Here is a 19,474-nt window from a genome sequence, read left to right as displayed (position 1 = left end):
AAACTGTTTCTAATTGCAGTGCAGCCCACAGCGTACACACCCTGTAAGGAGAAAGCTCCTTCTTAGCTGCCAAAATCTGCTAGTCAATCTGCCTGGTAGTTGATTTCATCATTACATTTTGATGTGTCCTTGACAAGCTTTAGCATACAAAATCTCAACACCTTCTCCTAAGCCCCTGGAATACCAGGGCATCATAGAGGGATAACAAAGGCCTGCATTTGGCTTTGTGTTGTTTGCATAGATGGATTGTTTATAAACAGCACACTGTAAGGAGAGCAAGGGCTCAAAGACATCAAACTTCCCATGTGTTTCATGCTGTTCAGATGTGGTTTCTAGTTTGCCCAGCTTCCTCACATAAAGACCTTAAACTCTGTATCTGAAGACTGCCCTGGGGAGTTTCAAACTGTGGCCAACAACTCTCTTTTTTGCTGTCAACTGTGATTAATTGTTCTAACACTTTGGGTCCATGGCCTGCAGTTCATCTTCCTTAGATGTCAGCTGATCTCTTTGGACAGCACTAGTCTCTCTTTTCTCCAACTTATCTTCACAGATTTACTCCTGTACCCAGACTCAAGTGGAGAAAGATCCTGAATTAGGAGGCATTCAATATTACTGTCAACTTTGAAATACACTGCTAACATAAGCATAACTTAAGAAATTTAATTGAAACAATTAATGCCACGGTACCTTTGCAAAGATACCCTACCCATACTCACAGCTTCTGCCCATTGGTGTTAGTGTAATACTAGTGTTTTGTCCAAGTTTCATGTGAGAGGTCATAACCTGCTCCTCTAGGGTAAACTGTTCCCTTCAGGACTATTTGTAGCTGAACTACATTTCACTACAAAGCAGAATTCTGTCTTATAATCTGGGTGAAGCATAAGTATACAGACTTTTGTGTTTTTAGAGCTCTTACAAAGGTTAGAAAACTTTGGGACCAGTATGTCCTCCTGCCCCAGGGCCAGTGATTAACCTGGCTTTGGAGGGTAAAAATGATCAAAATATTCTATTATTGACTATTTTTGGCGAGATTCTTGGAAGAATGGACAATAGTGTTGAAACCATAAGGTTTTAAATTGGTACATTCATAAAAATATATGTCAAGAGATGTATTTCATCAGCTGTATTTAATGACAACAATAAACTTTAGTGGAGAATACTTTTAAATTGGTGTGTATATTTGATTTCTTCTATTCTCCTGTGGCATACTACTGATATTTTATGTGGTAGGTTACAGCAGCTTCCTGCTTTCATTGTATTTGCCAACAATATATTGTTTTTATATAAACAAGTGGTTAACAAATAATAGAGGGGAGAGAAACTGGGGGGATACAGGAGGGATAAGAGCATGGGCTTTTGTTGAAGAACTTAGGCTTTCTTAGTATCTATAAACTAGTGCCAAAGTAACGCTTATTCCCTCAGTACATTCCCTCCCCTCCCCTCCCCTCCCCCCCCCGTCTCTCCTTCCTTCTTTAAGATAAAAGATGTCTGAGTATCTAAGTCTGACCCAAAGACCCAAAACATACAGAAATTTCCAGAGAGAATATGCATCCTCAAGGGACATTCCAAAGTCTGCAGCAGTTGATGAACAAGTGATGGAAACTACTTATGAATAAAGTAGTAATGATTTTTGCGGGAACAAGAAACAAATAAATTTACTAGCTAGAGGTAGCCCATTTGCATTCAATATTAGCTGCCGTTCCTAGCTTAGTTTCTCTTGTTTAAAAAATGTAATTAAATCAACTATCCTAAGAAAACTTCCCACGGCCTCATGTGGAACCAATTCCAGCTGTGAGACTACTTCCCTGCAATCATTGGTTAGTGTTTCCCTTTGACTGACCTGCCCTTCCTTATAACCCACTCCTATCTCAAAATAAGTTAGATGCTAGCTTCCAGACTGAAATCAAATTTGGACCCTACCATGCGGCATGTATGCAAACTGACACATCCAGTTTAATTTATACTCTTCTCAAAACTACAGAAGTCCAAAGGAAGGAAGTAATGACACTATCCCAAGCACCAAGGCTCCAACCCCACTGCTTGGTATGTTCCTGTGGCTCAGCCCCCCTTCCAGGAGAGGTGCTCATCTGGGGCTTTCTTGGCTGGGAGTCATTTTGCTGCAGTTAACATTTCATTCACACATCATTAGGTGAAGCCTCAGTTACAGAGATGCACTGCTCTTGCCATAGTAGAAGTATGCTTCATGCACCTGCAGTTTGAAGTTTTTGTTGAGGGAATAGACTGAAATGAACAAAGAGATTGAAGCTATTTACATTTTTGGGATCCACCTGCTGTGGTATATTTTTGTTGGACAGAATAACTAGAGGTGTGTTTATAGTTTCAGGGAGAGAATACATTAGGGGTTACATGGTTTTAATGCTGTATTTTTCCTTAAAGCAATAAATCAAATTTTCATAGAAATAATTACATGTATATAACTGTTATAGTTTTTGTTGAAACATATATGCACATATCATATTTTTGTTACCTTTGTTAAGTAAGGAAAGAAGAATTTCCCTTGTTCTTGCTGGCCCAGGCATAATTTGTCTTGCTAATAGTATACTAGTAGTATCTGTGCTATTTTTTACTGAGAATGATGTCAGAATAAATATCTACCAAATTTATAAATTCTGTTATTATATTCTACTTAAAATCAGGGGGTTATTTAGTTAGGTCCTGTTACATTTAATTAATTGTGCCATGAGACAGATTTAGTAATTCTTATTATCTAGATGAAGATTTTAAAGATAAATCTTTCAGTGAAGTACTTGTAGTTCTTTCATAACAGAGTTAAGATTAAAACCTCAGTTGTTGGACATCAAATTCAGTTACACATTCAGCAAGGGCATCTCTAATAATAACACTCATGTTTCAGAATGATAGCCAAATAATTGTGCCATTTATAGCAGGAACTAAGTCTTGATTTTAATCATACATGTCTATCTATGGCTTCTATGTTTCCACTTAGATGGCATTTCTGTTGCTTATCTCAAATATTTATATATCAGCATGTATACTTGAAATATAACTTCTGTGTTAAGGGGTCTCATTTCACTGAGAGAAAAACATGAGATAGTCATTCTTAAATTTTGCAATTGCTGTTTTCCACTCTGTTTTTTAAACCCTCCTCTCTTATCCCATTTCTTAATATCGTATTGGATGACTTTATAATCTTTAGTGGTAAATCAACTAGAACTTGTTCCTTACAATGGATATATAGGAAGTCTACCTCTGATTTTCCTTCTTTCCATCCTTTTTAGGACTTACTTTCTTTTCTCTGGTATCAGGGAAGGGTATTGAAGGTGTTCACCTATTACTCTGGTTGCATACTAGTGATAAAAGAGACCCTGGCATGAGACAGCCTAGTTTTACCTAATTCTGTGAGGGGAATGACTTTTCTTGGAGCATATTATTTTATCCTCTTTCTGTGAGGCCCCTCTCATAGGGAAGCTGTTTGACCTTCTGTTGGCAACTCCCACTAGAAAAGTCCATAATGTACAGTGTGTAAGGTAGCTTAATACTTGGCCTACTGGCTTTGATATAGTCCTATGGTTTTTGCCTGGCTTTTAAGTTCTGTACTTCATCATGTAAGACAAGAAAAACAACATGAAATCCCTTCTATGTCCATTGAGGGCTGTAGGAACCGAGGTGTTATCTAATTTGGCTCATATCTTATTCCTAGAAAGATGACTGTAGCTGTTTCTCAAGTTATTTTGGTGTGGCTATTCTAGTGTGGATCTCACTCTTGGAAGTTTGTAGCCTAGAACTTAGCCCAGTCTGGATGTTTCTAGGTATCTTTATGAATATACTCACACATGAAGAAACAGGCCAGGCAATAGTTCTCTGATGTTATTTATACTATTGAAGAACTCACTTCAAAAATAGTGATAAACTTAAAAATAGTAATGTATTATGTAGTCTCTCTGGGCTAGGAATTTTGGATAGACTTTGCCAGAGAATCCAACTCAGGGTTTCTCATGAAGTTGCATTTAGATTTTGGCTGGGATTTAGTCATCAGGACTTTCCTGAACCAGAGATTTGACTTCCAAGATAAGAATCTCACTTAAATTGTTGACATATTAGTCCTGGCTGCAAGTACAAGGTCTCAGCTCTTCTCCATCTGTACCTATGATCACGTCTCCTTGAGTGTCATCTTCATATGATCTTTTCCTCCCAGGAGGAAGGATCAAAGAATTCAAGTTAAAATTCACATGTGCTTTGACCTGAGCTCAAAGTTACCTACTGTTACTTCTGTACTCTTCCTCAAGTCTCAAACAACGTCTCTAATTCAGTATGAAAATGGGACTATACCAAAGATATGAGTACCAGGAAGTGAGGATTGTCAGGTGTTATAGTGAAGGATGGCCACCATGGCAGGATTTCAGGATTCTGAAATGTACTTGAAATAAAATAAAGAGTAATAGCCAGGGTGCCCTACTTGTTTGCAGCCATTGTTCCTGCAAGTGACAGAGAGCATCCTAAGTCACTTAGCTCTGGTTCCATTGATTTTCTTTGGATAAATTGTACCATTTGTGGAGCCAAAAATTCACCCTTTTCTTGTCTTAGACATTTCCTTATATAAACTAGGAAAGTAATGAAATAGTGTGAGATAATAGTAAAGCCAACTTTTCCTGGAGAAGTTTTTATGTATTAGTCCTGAAGCAGCATTCATCACTACTGTTCTTATTTCATTGGTTGGGATTTACCATATACCTCCACCTAATTTTTTTTAGGTGAGTAATGTAGTCCACGATTAGGCAGTTTTAAGCAAGAAAGAAGGGCAGAAACACTTTGTAAACAACCATCTATATTTTTCATTGGATGAGATCACAATGTAACAACACACACACACACACACACACACATACACACACACACACACACACACACACACACACACACACGGGGGGGGGGGAGATGAGGGGAGCTTGATTCATAGCACAGTGTTCTAGACTGGAGTCTCTTTAGGGGTTAGGTGACATGTGCTAGTCCTTGATGCTAAGCAGCAAGAATTACATGAGCTTGTTGGTTAGTGAGTGCACAAACTCAGAATCAGTCCTAGCACTCACCTTCTGAGAGCGCCATCTCCCACCACCCCTACACTGCTGTTTCCCTACTCTTAGCCCATTTTCAGCCTTCCATGCTTTTGATCACTCACCTTGCTTGTCAGCATCTCAGCTTCCCTCTAGTATCAACCTTTCCTTGCTGTAAGTACAACCTGGCTGTCTTCTGTCCTCTAATAACACTGCCCCTCCCATGGACCTCCCAATAGCTGTGTTTGTCCCAGCCTGCTGATCTCAGGAGAAGACCAGATAGAAATTCTGGGTCTGTTTTCTGCTGCCAAATTGTCTTTCTTTCTGTATTTTATGTGCATGACATCAGTCTTTACTAACCTTAGCATTCCATGTTGCCATCTGTTGGCCTCCTGGCCTCTCTTATTTGTTGAAGATGCAAGCATTTCAGTCTTTGTCTCATTCTTGACTGCTTTTTCTTTTATTCTTAGTAATTTCCACATCCAAGCAGATAATTCAAAAAATACCCAAGCTCCGCAGTGTCTACCCTCTTTAGTGTTGATGATCCTCTCTGCTGCCACATGTTGGCAACACAGAATGATTTTAGATATTGTCACCACTGACTATTATACCACCTCACAAATCCTGACTTGACAGAGACACCATTCTCTTCCTTTTACTTCCTTTGGCTCTGCCTCACTTACTCTAGTTGCAGTTCTGAGAGTCTTTCACCCTTTCTAACTTCACCTTTTCAACTGTGCATTATTCTTCTAGGTCACTCACTTCCCTGCCTACAAGTCTGGACTCATTGTCCATCACTGGAATTATTTTCATTCTTCATGTCACTTCATGCCATTCTCCACTCGCTGTTCATTACTTGGCTTGCACAACTCCTAGGTCTGGTTAGAACTAGCCATATGATTATTCTATACATTTATTCTGAAGCTGAATATTGAAGGTGGGAAAACATACATTATGTACTTACTAGGTTACAGGGTAAAGTGATTGCTTATAAAAGCCACCTCTTCACTGTTAGGATTTGGTTTTTGTAATTTTCCCCTTTCTTTGTAGTATCAGCAATTTTATCCTTTGCCCTCACTGGCAAAAACAATCTAATATTACCCATCTTAAAGCAAAAATTCCAAAGTTTTACTGACATATCTTCTTCAAGAACCACTTCACATCCTGTCTCTTTTTCAAAGACAAGTCCTTGAAAACATGACCAATCTCCTATTTCTTACCTCTCATTGTTTTACTCAGGCTACTGAAAGTAAGATTTGACCTGCCAAATGCTACTGTATCAGCTTATATTAAATCATCACTGGAGTGTGTTTTGTCAATATGTGGTTATTCTTTCCAATATGCAGCCCCTCAGTAGTATTCAGAGACAAAGTTCTTTGTGAGTTTCTTTTCTCTTTACTGTTATTTTATTGTTATTCTTTGACAGTGCCATACTTCTTTTTTTTTCATGAGTACAGTTGCCAATTTTATTTTATTTTATCTTATTTTTTACTTTTATTTTTTGCTGAATACCATTTATTGAAGGAGGGAGGGGGTCTTAAATACAGACTTACAGCACAATGGGAGAACCCCAGAGGACAGAAGTTCGCTACTGATGTTTTACAATCTTGCATCTAAACTGTTAAGGCCCATTATGCAGGATACACAGACAAGGAACTTCCCTCAAGCATTTAGGAGGGTGGAACCTGGCAGGGAATTATCATAGGGAGGATATCAAAGTCAAGGTCAGCAAGCAAGGCAACAGTTACCCAAAACAGGGGTCAGGGCCCTACAGGTCCCCCTTTTACTAGAAAATGAGCTTCTGACTTAGGTTGCGTGGGACTTCAGCAGGTCACCTTACCTGTCATGGAGATGCCTGCCCAGGCCACATAGGCTCTCTGACTTAGGTTGGTGAGCGCCTCCCAGGCATTACCCGTCTCTGAATACTCATTATCATACAGGCTTAATTGTGTGTGAGCTGCAGAATTAACTGTTGGCAAAGATCTCAAAGTGGTGCTGGGCTTGCAATCTGTATGTTTGACACAGAAAAGACCAACAGAAGTCCTAAACCACCCATAGCCAGTAGGCTAAAGGCAACTGAGCCATTCCCTTCCTTAACGAGCCTTACTGCAAATTGGAGTCCTTGTAAGAGCATAGGGGACTCTAGGATGACAGTGCCATACTTCTGTGTAGTGAATTGTGGTTGGTTTTACTCCCAGTTACCTACTCTCATCTCATCTCCCTCTTCTCATTAAAATCCCTCTTCCCAACTAATCTCCTTCTGACTCTGTGTGTGTGTGTGTGTGTGTGTGTGTGTCTGTGTGTGTGTGTGTGTGTGTGTGTGTGTGAGAGAGAGAGAGAGAGAGAGAGAGAGAGAGAGAGAGAGAGAGAGAGAGAGAGAGAGAGAGAGATTCATTGAGTTTACTTATGGTTGCTTGCATGAATATGGGCTGGGGATTTTTTACTGGAGCAAGGAAGTTAACAAGTGGCTGTACCATTGAAGAAGGTGACACCTCCTCTCCTGGCAACCATTAGCTGACCATAAAACCTCAAGGAGAGGTGAGGAAGCCTCATGAGTACCTCTACCATGCGTGATGGAGTATTGACCATCTCAATCTTGTGAGGGTGATCATAGCTACAGTGAGTTCATGAGTGTAAGGCCTGTCCTGTCCAGAAGACGTTGTTTGGCAGTACTTCTCTCCATGCTCTGGCTATTACATTCTTTCTGTCTGGTATGCTATTGATGATTCCCTGATCCTTGGCAGGAGCTAGTGTGACATAGGGCTGAGCATTCAACAGTGAATGACAATTTGTGACATTGAAACAATAATTCAGAATTCAAGGGGAATGCGATTACTACAGAAGTAATTTTGGTTTTGAAACATAGAAAACTGGAAAACTTTAAAAGTATGAGTGACATCAGCAAGAGCATCTAGTGGCAACACACTAATATACCAGTGTAACTCTACCCTGTAAATAATGACTGGTCTCCTTCTGAAAGATAAATAAAAAGTTAATAAATCATAACACTTTGATGAATTGTTTATTAAAGATAATTTTTCAGAGAAACCCTGTCTCGAAAAACCAAAAAAAAGATAATTTTTAAAAATCACTTCTGTTTATTGTAGAATTTACATATTTTGAAAAAAGGGATTTTTGAGGGAAAAGGAGATTCATAAATATATCTTTCTCATTTAAAACCATCCAGACAAATTATTTCTGAGATTTTATTGAAATTCTGTTTCTGTTGTCAGTCCACATGTATGTATCACTTGTCAATTAGCCTTTTTTCTCACTATGCACAGCAAATTTTTTTGTTTATGTATGTGTGTATATTTATGTGTATGTGAGCACATATTTGTTTGTGTATGTGTCAGTGTGTATGTGCATGTGTGTGTTTGAGTGTGTATGTGTGTGTGTGTGTCTATGGGATTGTGTGCATTTGCATATAAATATTCTCCTGATCCCAAATCTTTCTCAGAGGTCTTCTGTAAGTAGGGCTTTCTCTTGTATGTGTATTTATACATATCAAGCTCAACATCAATATCCTCTTTCTAGTGCTCTGCCCACCAGCTTGTTGTCCCATAGACAGTCTCAAGAGTGTTCATGTTGGAATAGGAGCTCTAAATTTCACCAAGTTCTGTGCATAAGAAACGTAACAGAGCCGGGCGGTGGTGGCACATGCCTTTAATCCCAGCACTCGGGAGGCAGAGGCAGGCAGATCTCTGTGAGTTCGAGGCCAGCCTGGGCTACCAAGTGAGTTCCAGGAAAGGCACAAAGCTACATAGAGAAACCCTGTCTCAAAAAAACAAAGAAAAGAAAAAGAAACGTAACAGATGGAACTTTATTCTTCAAAGTGTGATCCATGGTCCAAGAATATTGGCATCTTCTATGAGTTTGTTAGAAATGCAAATTCTTCATTCTTAAATGTGGTTTGAATTGTGTCTACCAAAATTCATATGTTGAAACTCAGAAGTACCACATAGTATGGCTTTATTTGGAGATTGGATATTTTCAGAGGTAATCTAGGAAAATGAGTTCATTAGGATGGGCTAATCCAGTTATAAAGGGAAAATTTCAACATAGACACACATAGAAGTAGGGTGGGCATCTATAAGCCCTCAGACTAAGCCCAGAAAAACCCTTTGAATCTGGATTTCTAGTCTCTAAAGCTGTTGTTTTAACTTCTGTCTTTTAAGCCACCTTTATCTTTTACAGCACTTTGCTATAGCAACCCTGGCAATCTTACACAGCACCAGAGGGCTATGGATCTTAATTTGCATTTTAAGAACAACTCCAGGTGCTTTTCTGGCTTCTTGAAGTTTGGAAACATGGAATTAAAATATTTTCAAAAGTAGGGAAGAAAGTTTGCTCAATTAGTGATCAGTAATAACCAGGATTTACTGTGTTGTCTCTCAACCTTATTACCTGTTGCAATAACCTCGGTGCACCTTCAATTAATATGAGTGTTAGAGGTTCAACCAGTGCATTTCAGGTAGAAACATTTGTAGACGAATCCCAGTTATCACTAAGCTTCCCATAATCAGTAAATGGGCAGCTAGGGATGAAAAGTACTGATTTCTGTAACTGAAAAGTTCTGTGTTATGTGGGCATTGAATGATCTGGTGAGTCTGAGCTTTAACCTTGACTTCCTGCTCTCCATATGCTTGTTTCTGTCCTTAGATGGTTTCCTTTAAGGTCATAAAACTGTTACTAGTGGAAATCATGGCTGCATGCTTCTTCAGTCACCTCCAGGGGAGAAAGAGGTAACTTTGTTTTACTATGCCAAGACACTGCTTATCCCTGAAGCTGATGTGGGCCTGTGCATCACTAGGTGTTGAAAAATTTGTGTCTGGTTTGCATACTCATTCACAAATCAGGATAGTGAGGAGTCCTTTGATGCTCTCAGAGCAAGTGAGTTCCACTTATGACATTATAGGTAATAACTCCTTTTAATACTACCAGGCATTTACCAAGTGAAAACAGGTTATATAATTTCTTGATTTCTATATGTAATCAGTGTACCTTAAGACTGTATTTATTTATAAAATAAGAAGGAATATAAGGGAGATGCTGGGGAGAAGGAAAAGAATCAAGAAAAGAAAAAGGGAAGAAAGGAAACGAATAAGGAAGGAAGGGAGAAACCATGTGTGGAGAGATGCTACATTGGATTACACTGACAAGGAAGAGGCGGAGGCCGTGAATCTCAGCTGAGCTGAACAGGAAGAGGGAAACTTCCTGGGAAAAGCTTACATATAGGAGTGACAAACGTAAAGATGCCATGTAGATAAGCATAGCATTCTGTGTTTCAGGAAGCCCAGTGACTAAAGGGACAAACGCCTCAGGAAGAGGAGAGGTGATTTCGTGTAGAGTACTGTAGGCTAAGATTGGAGTGTAGGCATTACTCTGAGTTCAATGGAGACCAACAGAAATTTTTAAGCGGTATATTCAGGGGGTTTTAATTTTTTTTTTTTATGTGTGTGAGTGTTTTACTTGCATATAGGGTTGTGCACCAGGTGCATGTAGTACCTGAGGAGGCCAGAAGAGGTCATTTGATCCTTTGGGACTGGAGTTACACATGGTTTTGAGCTGATATTATGTTTGAGTGCTTGGATTTGAACCAGGTCTTCTGGAAGAATAGCCAGTGCTCTTAGCTTCTGATCCATCTCTCCAGCCCCCAGATTTGTGTTTTTATAAAGAAAATTCTAGGGACTAGGGATCTAGTTAAGTCCATAAAGTAGTTCTTATATAATCATAAAAACCCAAGTTCAGTCTTCAGTATTTGCAGAGATAAGATAGTGGTGGTCATGTGTACTTGTAATATTATCACTGGAGAAGTGAAGACAGGTAGATCCTTCTGGCTAGCCAGGCCCACTAAGGTGAGCAGTAAGCCAATGGTAGACCTTGTCTCAAAAAAGAAGGTGGGCGTACCTCCTCATGAACAACACCTGAGGTTGCCATCTGGCCTCTGTGCACACATGTGTACCTGTACACACACACACACACACACACACACACACACACACACACACACACACACACACACACGGGGAGGGGGGAGGGGGGAGGAGAGTAGGGTAGAGGAGGGTCTGGATAGATGTTTGGAAGTGAGGAGTTAGTTGTGAGCTGAACCATGTGGGAATTGAGTGCTAGGAAGGGTCTGGCTAAGGAACTCAGGCACTAGATGCAACACACCGTGGTGGATTCTTTTTGATTTTTCTTTCCTTTGAAAAGTAATGTTTACTCTTTGAAAATGTTATGCCTTGATCAGATCTACTCCCTTCCCCCTCAAAGTTCACTCAGCCCTGATTTGAGCATATCTCCTTTCCAGTTTCATGTTCTTTAAAAATAAAAAAAGGTCACTGAGTCATTAGTTCTTCCCATGTGGGCATGGGTGTGGGGTCATCCAGTGGGCCGGAGGGACCTACCAGTGACCATACTTTCAATGAAAAGTGACTCTCTCTCCCCCAACAGCCTTCAATTGCTAGTATTTCTTCAGCTAGAGAGGGAGTCCCAGAATCCCCTCTTTCATTTATACAGGATTTTTTGTTTGGCTTGAGCGTGTGCCTGTAACCACAGCTGCTGTGTATAACAGCCATATCGCGTCTAGATGACAGCATTTCACAGCACTCCTCCCCATCTTCTAGCTCTTACATGTTTCTTCCCCTTTTTCTGTGATGAGCCTGGCCATGGGCTGTGGGAGGGAAGTTAACACAGTGAGGTAACTCCAATCCCCTAGCATGAGTATTGGGGATATTCCTCTTGTTTCTGCTTTCTGACAAATACGTACAGCTGTGAAACCACCACTACATTCAAGACACAGAACATTTCATCCCTGAGCAAAGTTCTCCCATTCCCTTTTGTAGTTTGTCTTTACTATCCCCAGTTATAGCACCCTACCTCCTATCATGTAAATCAATCCATCTTCCCTACAATCTCAGTGCTCACTTTTTAATTGAATACTTAGATTTCTACCCAGATTAGCAACATATTCTTTAGTAATAAACCACTAGTTTTCTTCCATTTTTTTATTATTTTAACTTGAAAATGTTCAGATTAAAACATCTCTAACCTGCATATCTGTTCTTTCTCAAAAAACTTATTTGGTTCTTCTGTGTATAATGACAGACTTTTTTCCCACCCTTCCCACATAAATCACAAATTCAGTCTTCTGTGCTATGTGCTTGTGACTGTCACCAACATAGATTCTAATCCTTTCTAGTCCTGAATGCCTTCAGAAGATGACCAGTAGGCCTGCTCCCACAATGCTCTGCAGATCTTCACCCCATGGCCTTGCATGATCTATATCTACCTTCTTGGAAGCTGTTCCATTTCTTTGATATCATTCCTCCATCCATGGAGCCACTTCCTGTACTGAAACCTTGCCTCAAAGCCAGCCCCTTTTCCTTTTTTTTTTTTTTTTTAAATTTATATTTATGAAGGAAACTCTGTGGAGTTTTGTGGTTCTCTTTAAGGGAGCCATGTAAAGCTGAAAAGAATTATATAATCATAAAATGTCTGTGGCTGAAGTACAACATACACATGGAGGGTATACAATTCATAAACTTCTTTTATAGAAATATATAACTTAATAACTATGAAGGTAATAACTATATTACATTTCTTTTTTTTTGTACAAAACCAGTCTTTGAGATGAAATTGCATATGCTTTAGAGTTGATTGTATGTTTTCTGACCTCAAGTTATATGTATTATGAATTTACCCTCTTAGAAAGTAGCAGTTTCTCCTTCAATTTTAAAAAAGAATTTTGCTACTATAAATCATACTACAGATATGATTTAGCAATCTCAATTACTCATTTCCTATCAAAGTTACTTAAAGCTATGACACTCAGCCACCTCATAATAGAAACAATGAAAATAATTGTGTAGTTTGAACATTTAAGCTTTCTACTATAGTGAGGATGAGAAGGAAGTTTACGATTAAATAGTATTATTAAGGAAAACATTTAAAAAGCTGATAATATGAGAATATTCTCTTTTTTAAATTTTGTCACTCTGAAAGTACTTGATATTGTTTCTTCTTTATAAGAGTGAATATTGGCCAGGCAGTGGTGGCTCATGCCTTTAATCCCAGCACTTGGGAGGCAGAGGCAGGTGGATCTCTGTGAGTTCGAGGCCAGCCTGGGCTACAGAGTGAGTTCCAAGACAGACTCCAAAGCTACACAGAGAAACCCCGTCTTTAAAAAAGCCCAAAAAGAGTGTGAATATTGTATAAGGAGTAACTACATAAAATGGGGACATTGACCATAGGACATAATCTGTAGAAATTCTTCGTGGGGATTCCTAGCAACCAAGAGGAAAGAAGATGGGTGAAAACTCCATATTGTGGCCTCAGAATGCATGCTTGTGCTTCTGAAAAAGATCAGTCTCATCTATGGGAAAGAGTGAAATTAATTTTTAAAATCAGGAAATTGGAAAACAATGTTAATAAAAATAGATAATGAGAATCCAAACAGGCTGAATATTTTTTAAAGAAGAATCTTCAGTCTGAGTGGCTTGCTCAGCAGTTAAGCAATAAGAGATGGGGAGTTCAGATCTCCAGAACCCATGTAAACACTAGGTGGTCATGGTGGTCTGCCTGTAACTCCAGCCTTGGAAGGCAGAGATAGGATCCCTGGAACAAGGATAGCTAGTCAGGCCAGAATTACAATGGTTTTTCAGTTTGACCGGGAGACCCTGCCTCAAAAAATGAAGTGAAACAATGATCAAAGAAGAGTCCTGATCTCAACCTTAGGCCAGCTCAAGCATGTGTATATATGTGCACCAACACACATGTAAATTGGCATATATACATGCACACACCACACAAAATAAGCTTGAAAAGAAGGACTAAAAGAATAATTTTACAAGGATAGTTTTAAAAAATACTTACATATAGCACCATATGAAAATATGTATTGTAAAGAGTGGAGTATAGAAAATAAATTAGTAATATAGGAGGGAGAAGAAGAAGTAGAATTATTGAGAAGCTTTCTTTTTCCATGCTTGAGATATAATCCCAGTCCTTGTACATGTTAGGCACATGATATTACACTAAGTTACATCCCCAGCCTGGGAAATAGTTTTTGATTAAATCTAGTCTATTTGAAAGGTGCTTATATATTAGAACTAGGCTACTTTAACAATAAAGTTTAAAGGAAATAGGTTCTCCTGTTATTAAGATTGTTTAATTATAAATGTTTATATTGAATCTTCAAACAGAATTATATATATTCTACAATGCATGCATAAAATACATATTGCCAATGTGCATATATGTTCATATGTGTACAAAACCCATTGTGAATTAGAGTACAGAATGAATCTTTAAACTGCATGTTTGGTTTGATCAGATACCTATGTTCTTGCACCTAGGAACCCAGCAGAGTGCTGTATGAGCAAGGGAACAGGCATTATGCTGTAATAATGCAGTGCTCATTATAATATAGTCATGGGAGGATATAGTTTTCTTTCTGTTCTGTAGAAGTTTGCTCATTCAAAGATTGTGACTTGGCTGATTTATTTGTAAATCACATACAAACATTTTTAGTGACTTGAACATATAACAAACATTTGAGATACAATGATGAAATATATTAACCCACAGTTTAGTGCTTAAAACAAAATGTGTCTATTATCTTTCATAGTTCTGGGGATCTCCAATTCAGAACTAACTTCACTGGGTAATTTGAGCTTGAGAGTTCTTGTGAGTTTGTTATTAGTGGTAGGCTTGGTCTGCAGTGCTCCAGAAGTTTGACTATGATTCAAGATCTGCTTCTAAAGTGCCCTGGCATCTCACACTCATGGTTAGTGTTCCTTCTTCTCTAATACACTTATCTACAGGGAATGGGTGGCTGAGTTCCCCCAAACAGATGACTAACATGTCAAAGCTGAACTGTAGTACCTTCAGTGATCTGTTTCCGGGGTTTGCAGCATAGCTTCTGCAGTATTATATTGACACAGGTAAAGTACTGTGTGGTAATATATTGTGTACCCTAATAAACTTACCTGAGGATCAGAGGACAGAGCCAGGCACTAGATTAGACATAGAGGTCAGGCAGTGGTAGCACACACCTTTAATCCCAGCACTTGAGATCTCATGCCTTTGGTTGGGAAGCACACATGCCTTTAATTCCAGGAAATAATATGGCAGGGCAGAGAAAGCTATGTAAGGCATAAGAAGACAGGAGCTCATTCTCTTTAGACTGAGGGTTTTGTAGGGGTAAGAACTAGTGGCTAACTGTTCTGCTTCTCTGATTTTTCAGTTTCACACTGATATCTGGCTCTGTGTTTTTTTGTTTGTTTGTTTGTTTGTTTTTAAAGACCATCTAGGATTCAAACAACATCTGGCACCCATAGTGGGGCACCATTTGTAGCTGGAAGTTTCTCCAGTCCCACCTGACCCCAGGCAGGACTGAAGAAACACAGGACCATGGGTCCAGGTGGGACTGGAGAAACTTTTGGCTACAGTACTAGGGATAAGTAAATGTATAATGAAGGAAACAATAGGCTTGATCTAAAGATGAAATTAGCTGCCAAATCATCCCACCGTTCATCATCAGAAAACTCACATTGAATTACCAGTTATCCCAAAAGCAAGTGGTCCATTAGTAAGCAATGGATGGGAATTCCTGCTTCCATGTCCTGAGCAGATGCTTGTGTGTGTGTGTGTGTGTGTGTGTGTGTGTGTGTGTGTGTGTGTGTGTGTGTGAGAGAGAGAGAGAGAGAGAGAGAGAGAGAGAGAGAGAGAGAGAGAGAGAGAGAGAGAGAGAGAACCAGACATCACAGAATGCTTCTTTATACAATCATATGAAAAATTCCACTACAAAGAGCAAGTGGTTTGAATTGTTTTTTTCTGGGAGTAAACTGTCTATAAAGCATGTCTATGTGAGACACAAGGATGCTTGCATGTGATACCTCACTTTAGCATGGATACTTAGAGATTTGAGCTGGCTTTTTTTCTGACATGAAGAAAGTATAAAAAGTTTGATTCAATTAACCTCAACTGAAAGTACATTGATTTTCTTTCCCAAGATTTTTTAGGACAGTCTGCTGATCAGTTTTGCAAATGTGATAGATGTTAGAAATCTGTCACAAAATATAAATATATACATTGTAGCCAACTGAATGACTTTGGTAGCAACCTGTGTTTCCTTATAGTAGTGACAAGGTATTCTAGTCAGGGACTTCAATTAAGAGATTTCAGTGATCCCATTCTACTCTGCAGAGTTCAGGCTCTTGGAATTACTACATTCTTGCACCTCATCTTGTGAAGTTAGACATGTCTCCACAATTTGTGTACCCAGTGTACATTTCTTGACTCTGCATTTCTTTTTTGTTTTAATTTATTTTTTTTCATTTTACATACCATCTCCATTTCCCCCTCCCTTCTCTTCTTTTGCCCTTGTCACCACCCCCCATCCCACCCCCATCCACTCTTCAGAGTGGGTAAGGCCTCCCTTGGGTAGTCAACAAAGTCTGGCATACCAAGTTGAGGAAGGGCCTACCCCCCCCCCCCTGCCACCTCCCTGCATCAAGGCTGAGTAAGGTATCCCACCAGAGGGAATGGGCTCTGCATTTCTAATATCCATTGTGCTGTGAACAAAGCCCTCTTTATTAGATTTAAAGACAGGAGAAGTCATTTTGAAGGAACAGGAATTGGCTGTTTGATTAAGATGTTTCTGTGATCTAGTTTACCACTTTTAGAGAGTATGCATTCCTGTTAGGGAGGCCCAGCCTAAAAGTGAGGATTAAAATTAAGACATACAGGTACAAATGTCTCCATGATGGAGTATTACGAAGAAATCAATAATCATATTCTGTCACTCCAAACTCTCTGTTATTATGTCAGCCTCTTCAATGAAATGGGGTACCACTAGCAATTATTAGAACTTTATATAGATTCCCCACTGTGCTCCTAGTTTGATGGCTTGGCCCCATTTAGCTGCTGGAAGCAGGAAACTCCTTATTGGCATGGGCAATGGAAGATAACTGGTGATGTAGTGTAATCCATTGCCATTGGGAAATATGGGACAGAAAAGCCCAGATGTTGGGTGAGAGTTCTTAGTCCAAAGCCAGACTTGAAATTCAGGTAGGCCTTGATGAATACCCCTCCAAATTTTCAAATTTCATTTACTATCTTTTTTATTTTTGAACATGCTAGTCACTTCAGTTTTCTTCCATAGTGGGCATTTCATACAATGACTTAACTAAAGGTCATTGCCTATGATGGCATTTTGTGTCATTAAAAAGAAATGTGCCTTTTTTCCCCCTTTAAAGCAGTGTTACTAATATGTGTTCTGGTATCCTAAATTAAAGGGTTAGAAAAAAGAAAATATAATGTCACATTTTGGACTGTAGATTTTTAAGCAACAAGTCTATATGAGCTCATATCTTATTAATCTTCACGAAAGTTTATTTTTATGGAGAAATGCAATCCTTTTACTAGGACATAATAGAAAAGAAGGATTTATTGCTAGAATCACCTAAATAAATAGGATTTTTTAATGTTTGGATAGATGGATTTGGTTCTTTAAAAAATTAAAGTCAGCTGTTTAATGCTTGCAAAAGATTCAGGATATTAATTACGTTTAATAAGTGTTAACTTTTTAAAAAGGGAAAAATTCAGAAACAGAAAAAAATATCCAGAACAGTAAATGTTAGCATGTGAGAATCTCTCTTTGGCATATTCATGAGTGTTACTTAGAAGTCTGTCTGAGGCTCATTAGGCCATTTAAAATCACAGGTCTATCCATATGTAGACCAAATGTTTAAGAAAAGATTGCATGCCCACAAAAGAAGTTCAAGAAAAATAAAAAGCCTCACAGCTTTGCCTTGAAAGTTTCATGGTGTATTCTATTGTCAAAAGGTAATTACACTCTGTCTTCTATTCATGAGCTTTTATAGAGAGAAAATATTCATATCATATGTTGGTGTAATCCTCATCTACAGAGAATTTTAATATAATTTGTTATTGAGAGTCACATAGTTCTCTTTTTTAATTTTCTGCTCTTCCTTTGATTATGTGACTATGAACATGAAATCCAAGCCTGGCAAGGGTAGCCAGTGTAGCTATGGTCATTCTAGATAACCAATGCTGATGATCTATTAGAGTGTTGGTTGTATAAGTGGGACAGTAATAAGTAATGAGATGAGGTATAACCAGTTTGTTACCATGCCTCTTTTACCATCTAATATCTTCCATGCTTACTATATGAAATTTCATGCAACAAAAAGTATAGATGCAAACATATTTCCACTATTAAAGGACAACTATGGAATAGTAACTTCAAAATATCCTGATGTCCCTCTGAATGAGCCTTAGATATTGGGAACCTCGAAGAGGTTTATAACATGAAATTCAAAGAATTCACCTTCATTATCCCAGGACGATTGGCTCTACAATTTTCCAAGAACATCACAGCATATATCTTATAAAAAAAAATGGAGTAGTATTTACATCTAACCTATACACATCCTTTCAGTACTTTAAATATCCCAGATTACTTATATTATAATGCAATGTAAATGCTATAAACATAATTATACCGAAGTATGATGACAAGAAGAACCTGCGTATGTTTGATTTAATGTAATTTTTCATCTAAATATGTCTGATCTGTCATTGTTTGCTGATTGAGGGCAGGATGCTGATGATGACACCAAGAATCCAGGGGCATGGCAGTATCTATTCTTTGTTCCTGTTTTCTAGAGTCAGTTCCTGGAAGTCTTGGAATTGTTGGAATGAGAAAAGTGTGCTTTATGTGCTAATGTGTTTTGCTGCCCCTATATAACTTCAGAATCGGGCCTGGTAACCAGAAATACCAAAGTACAATTAGAGAGATTAGACATTCAACCCTACCACCCCCAATTCTGAGGAAGGAAGGCTAAAGACTGAGCTAATCACCAGTGGTCAATAATTTAGTCAGTAAAACATAGGTAGTGAGACTCCCTAATGACTTAAAAAAGTAGGGTTCCCTTGAGTTTTAGAGTTACTGGGAGGCATACAGGGTACAAGGAGGGTGATGTGCTTGGGGAGACAGGGAAGTTTTACATCCTTGCATCACACCATGTCTGTACATCTTTGCCACAAGGCTCTTCACTTGTATTTACTATACTTTTAGTCATAAACTCTAAATATCTGAACCACTCTAGCAAATAAATTAAGTTGATCGTGGGCATTAATTTGTAGCCAGTTAGCCAAAAGGCAGGTATCAATCTACAGCTTATAACTGCTTGATGAATTGGGGGTCATCTTGTGGGACTGAGCCCTTAACCTGTGGGATCTGATACTATTTTCAGGTTAAACTGAAACGAGTTGTAAGACATCTTTTTGATGCTTCTTGGATGATTGATACTTAATGTGTGGAACAAGGTCTCTAAACATCTGGTGTCAGAAATATTGTATTGCATTTTATATGAGAGCAGAAAACTGGTGCACCATAAAAGGATCAGTAAAGT

General features: G+C 38.7%; 1 protein-coding gene across 9 annotated transcripts in view; it reads left to right on the top strand.

The window, feature by feature from the left end:
- Positions 1–19,474, top strand: part of Sugct (succinyl-CoA:glutarate-CoA transferase) — a 727,080-nt gene that overhangs the window by 506,148 nt on the left and 201,458 nt on the right. The window contains exon 13 of one of the 9 annotated variants that reach the window (XM_076572952.1): positions 9,696–9,778. The exons of the other annotated variants lie outside the window; for them this stretch is intronic. Coding sequence (XP_076429067.1) covers positions 9,696–9,778 — 83 coding nt within the window. The remainder of the gene's footprint in view (positions 1–9,695; positions 9,779–19,474) is intronic. 9 annotated transcript variants of the gene reach the window in all.

The sequence above is a fragment of the Peromyscus maniculatus genome, chromosome 5, assembly GCF_049852395.1.
Source record: "Peromyscus maniculatus bairdii isolate BWxNUB_F1_BW_parent chromosome 5, HU_Pman_BW_mat_3.1, whole genome shotgun sequence".
Classification (NCBI taxonomy): domain Eukaryota; kingdom Metazoa; phylum Chordata; class Mammalia; order Rodentia; family Cricetidae; genus Peromyscus; species Peromyscus maniculatus.
The sequence above is the reverse complement of the archived record's forward strand: the minus strand, read 5'-3'. Positions and strand labels throughout refer to the sequence as shown.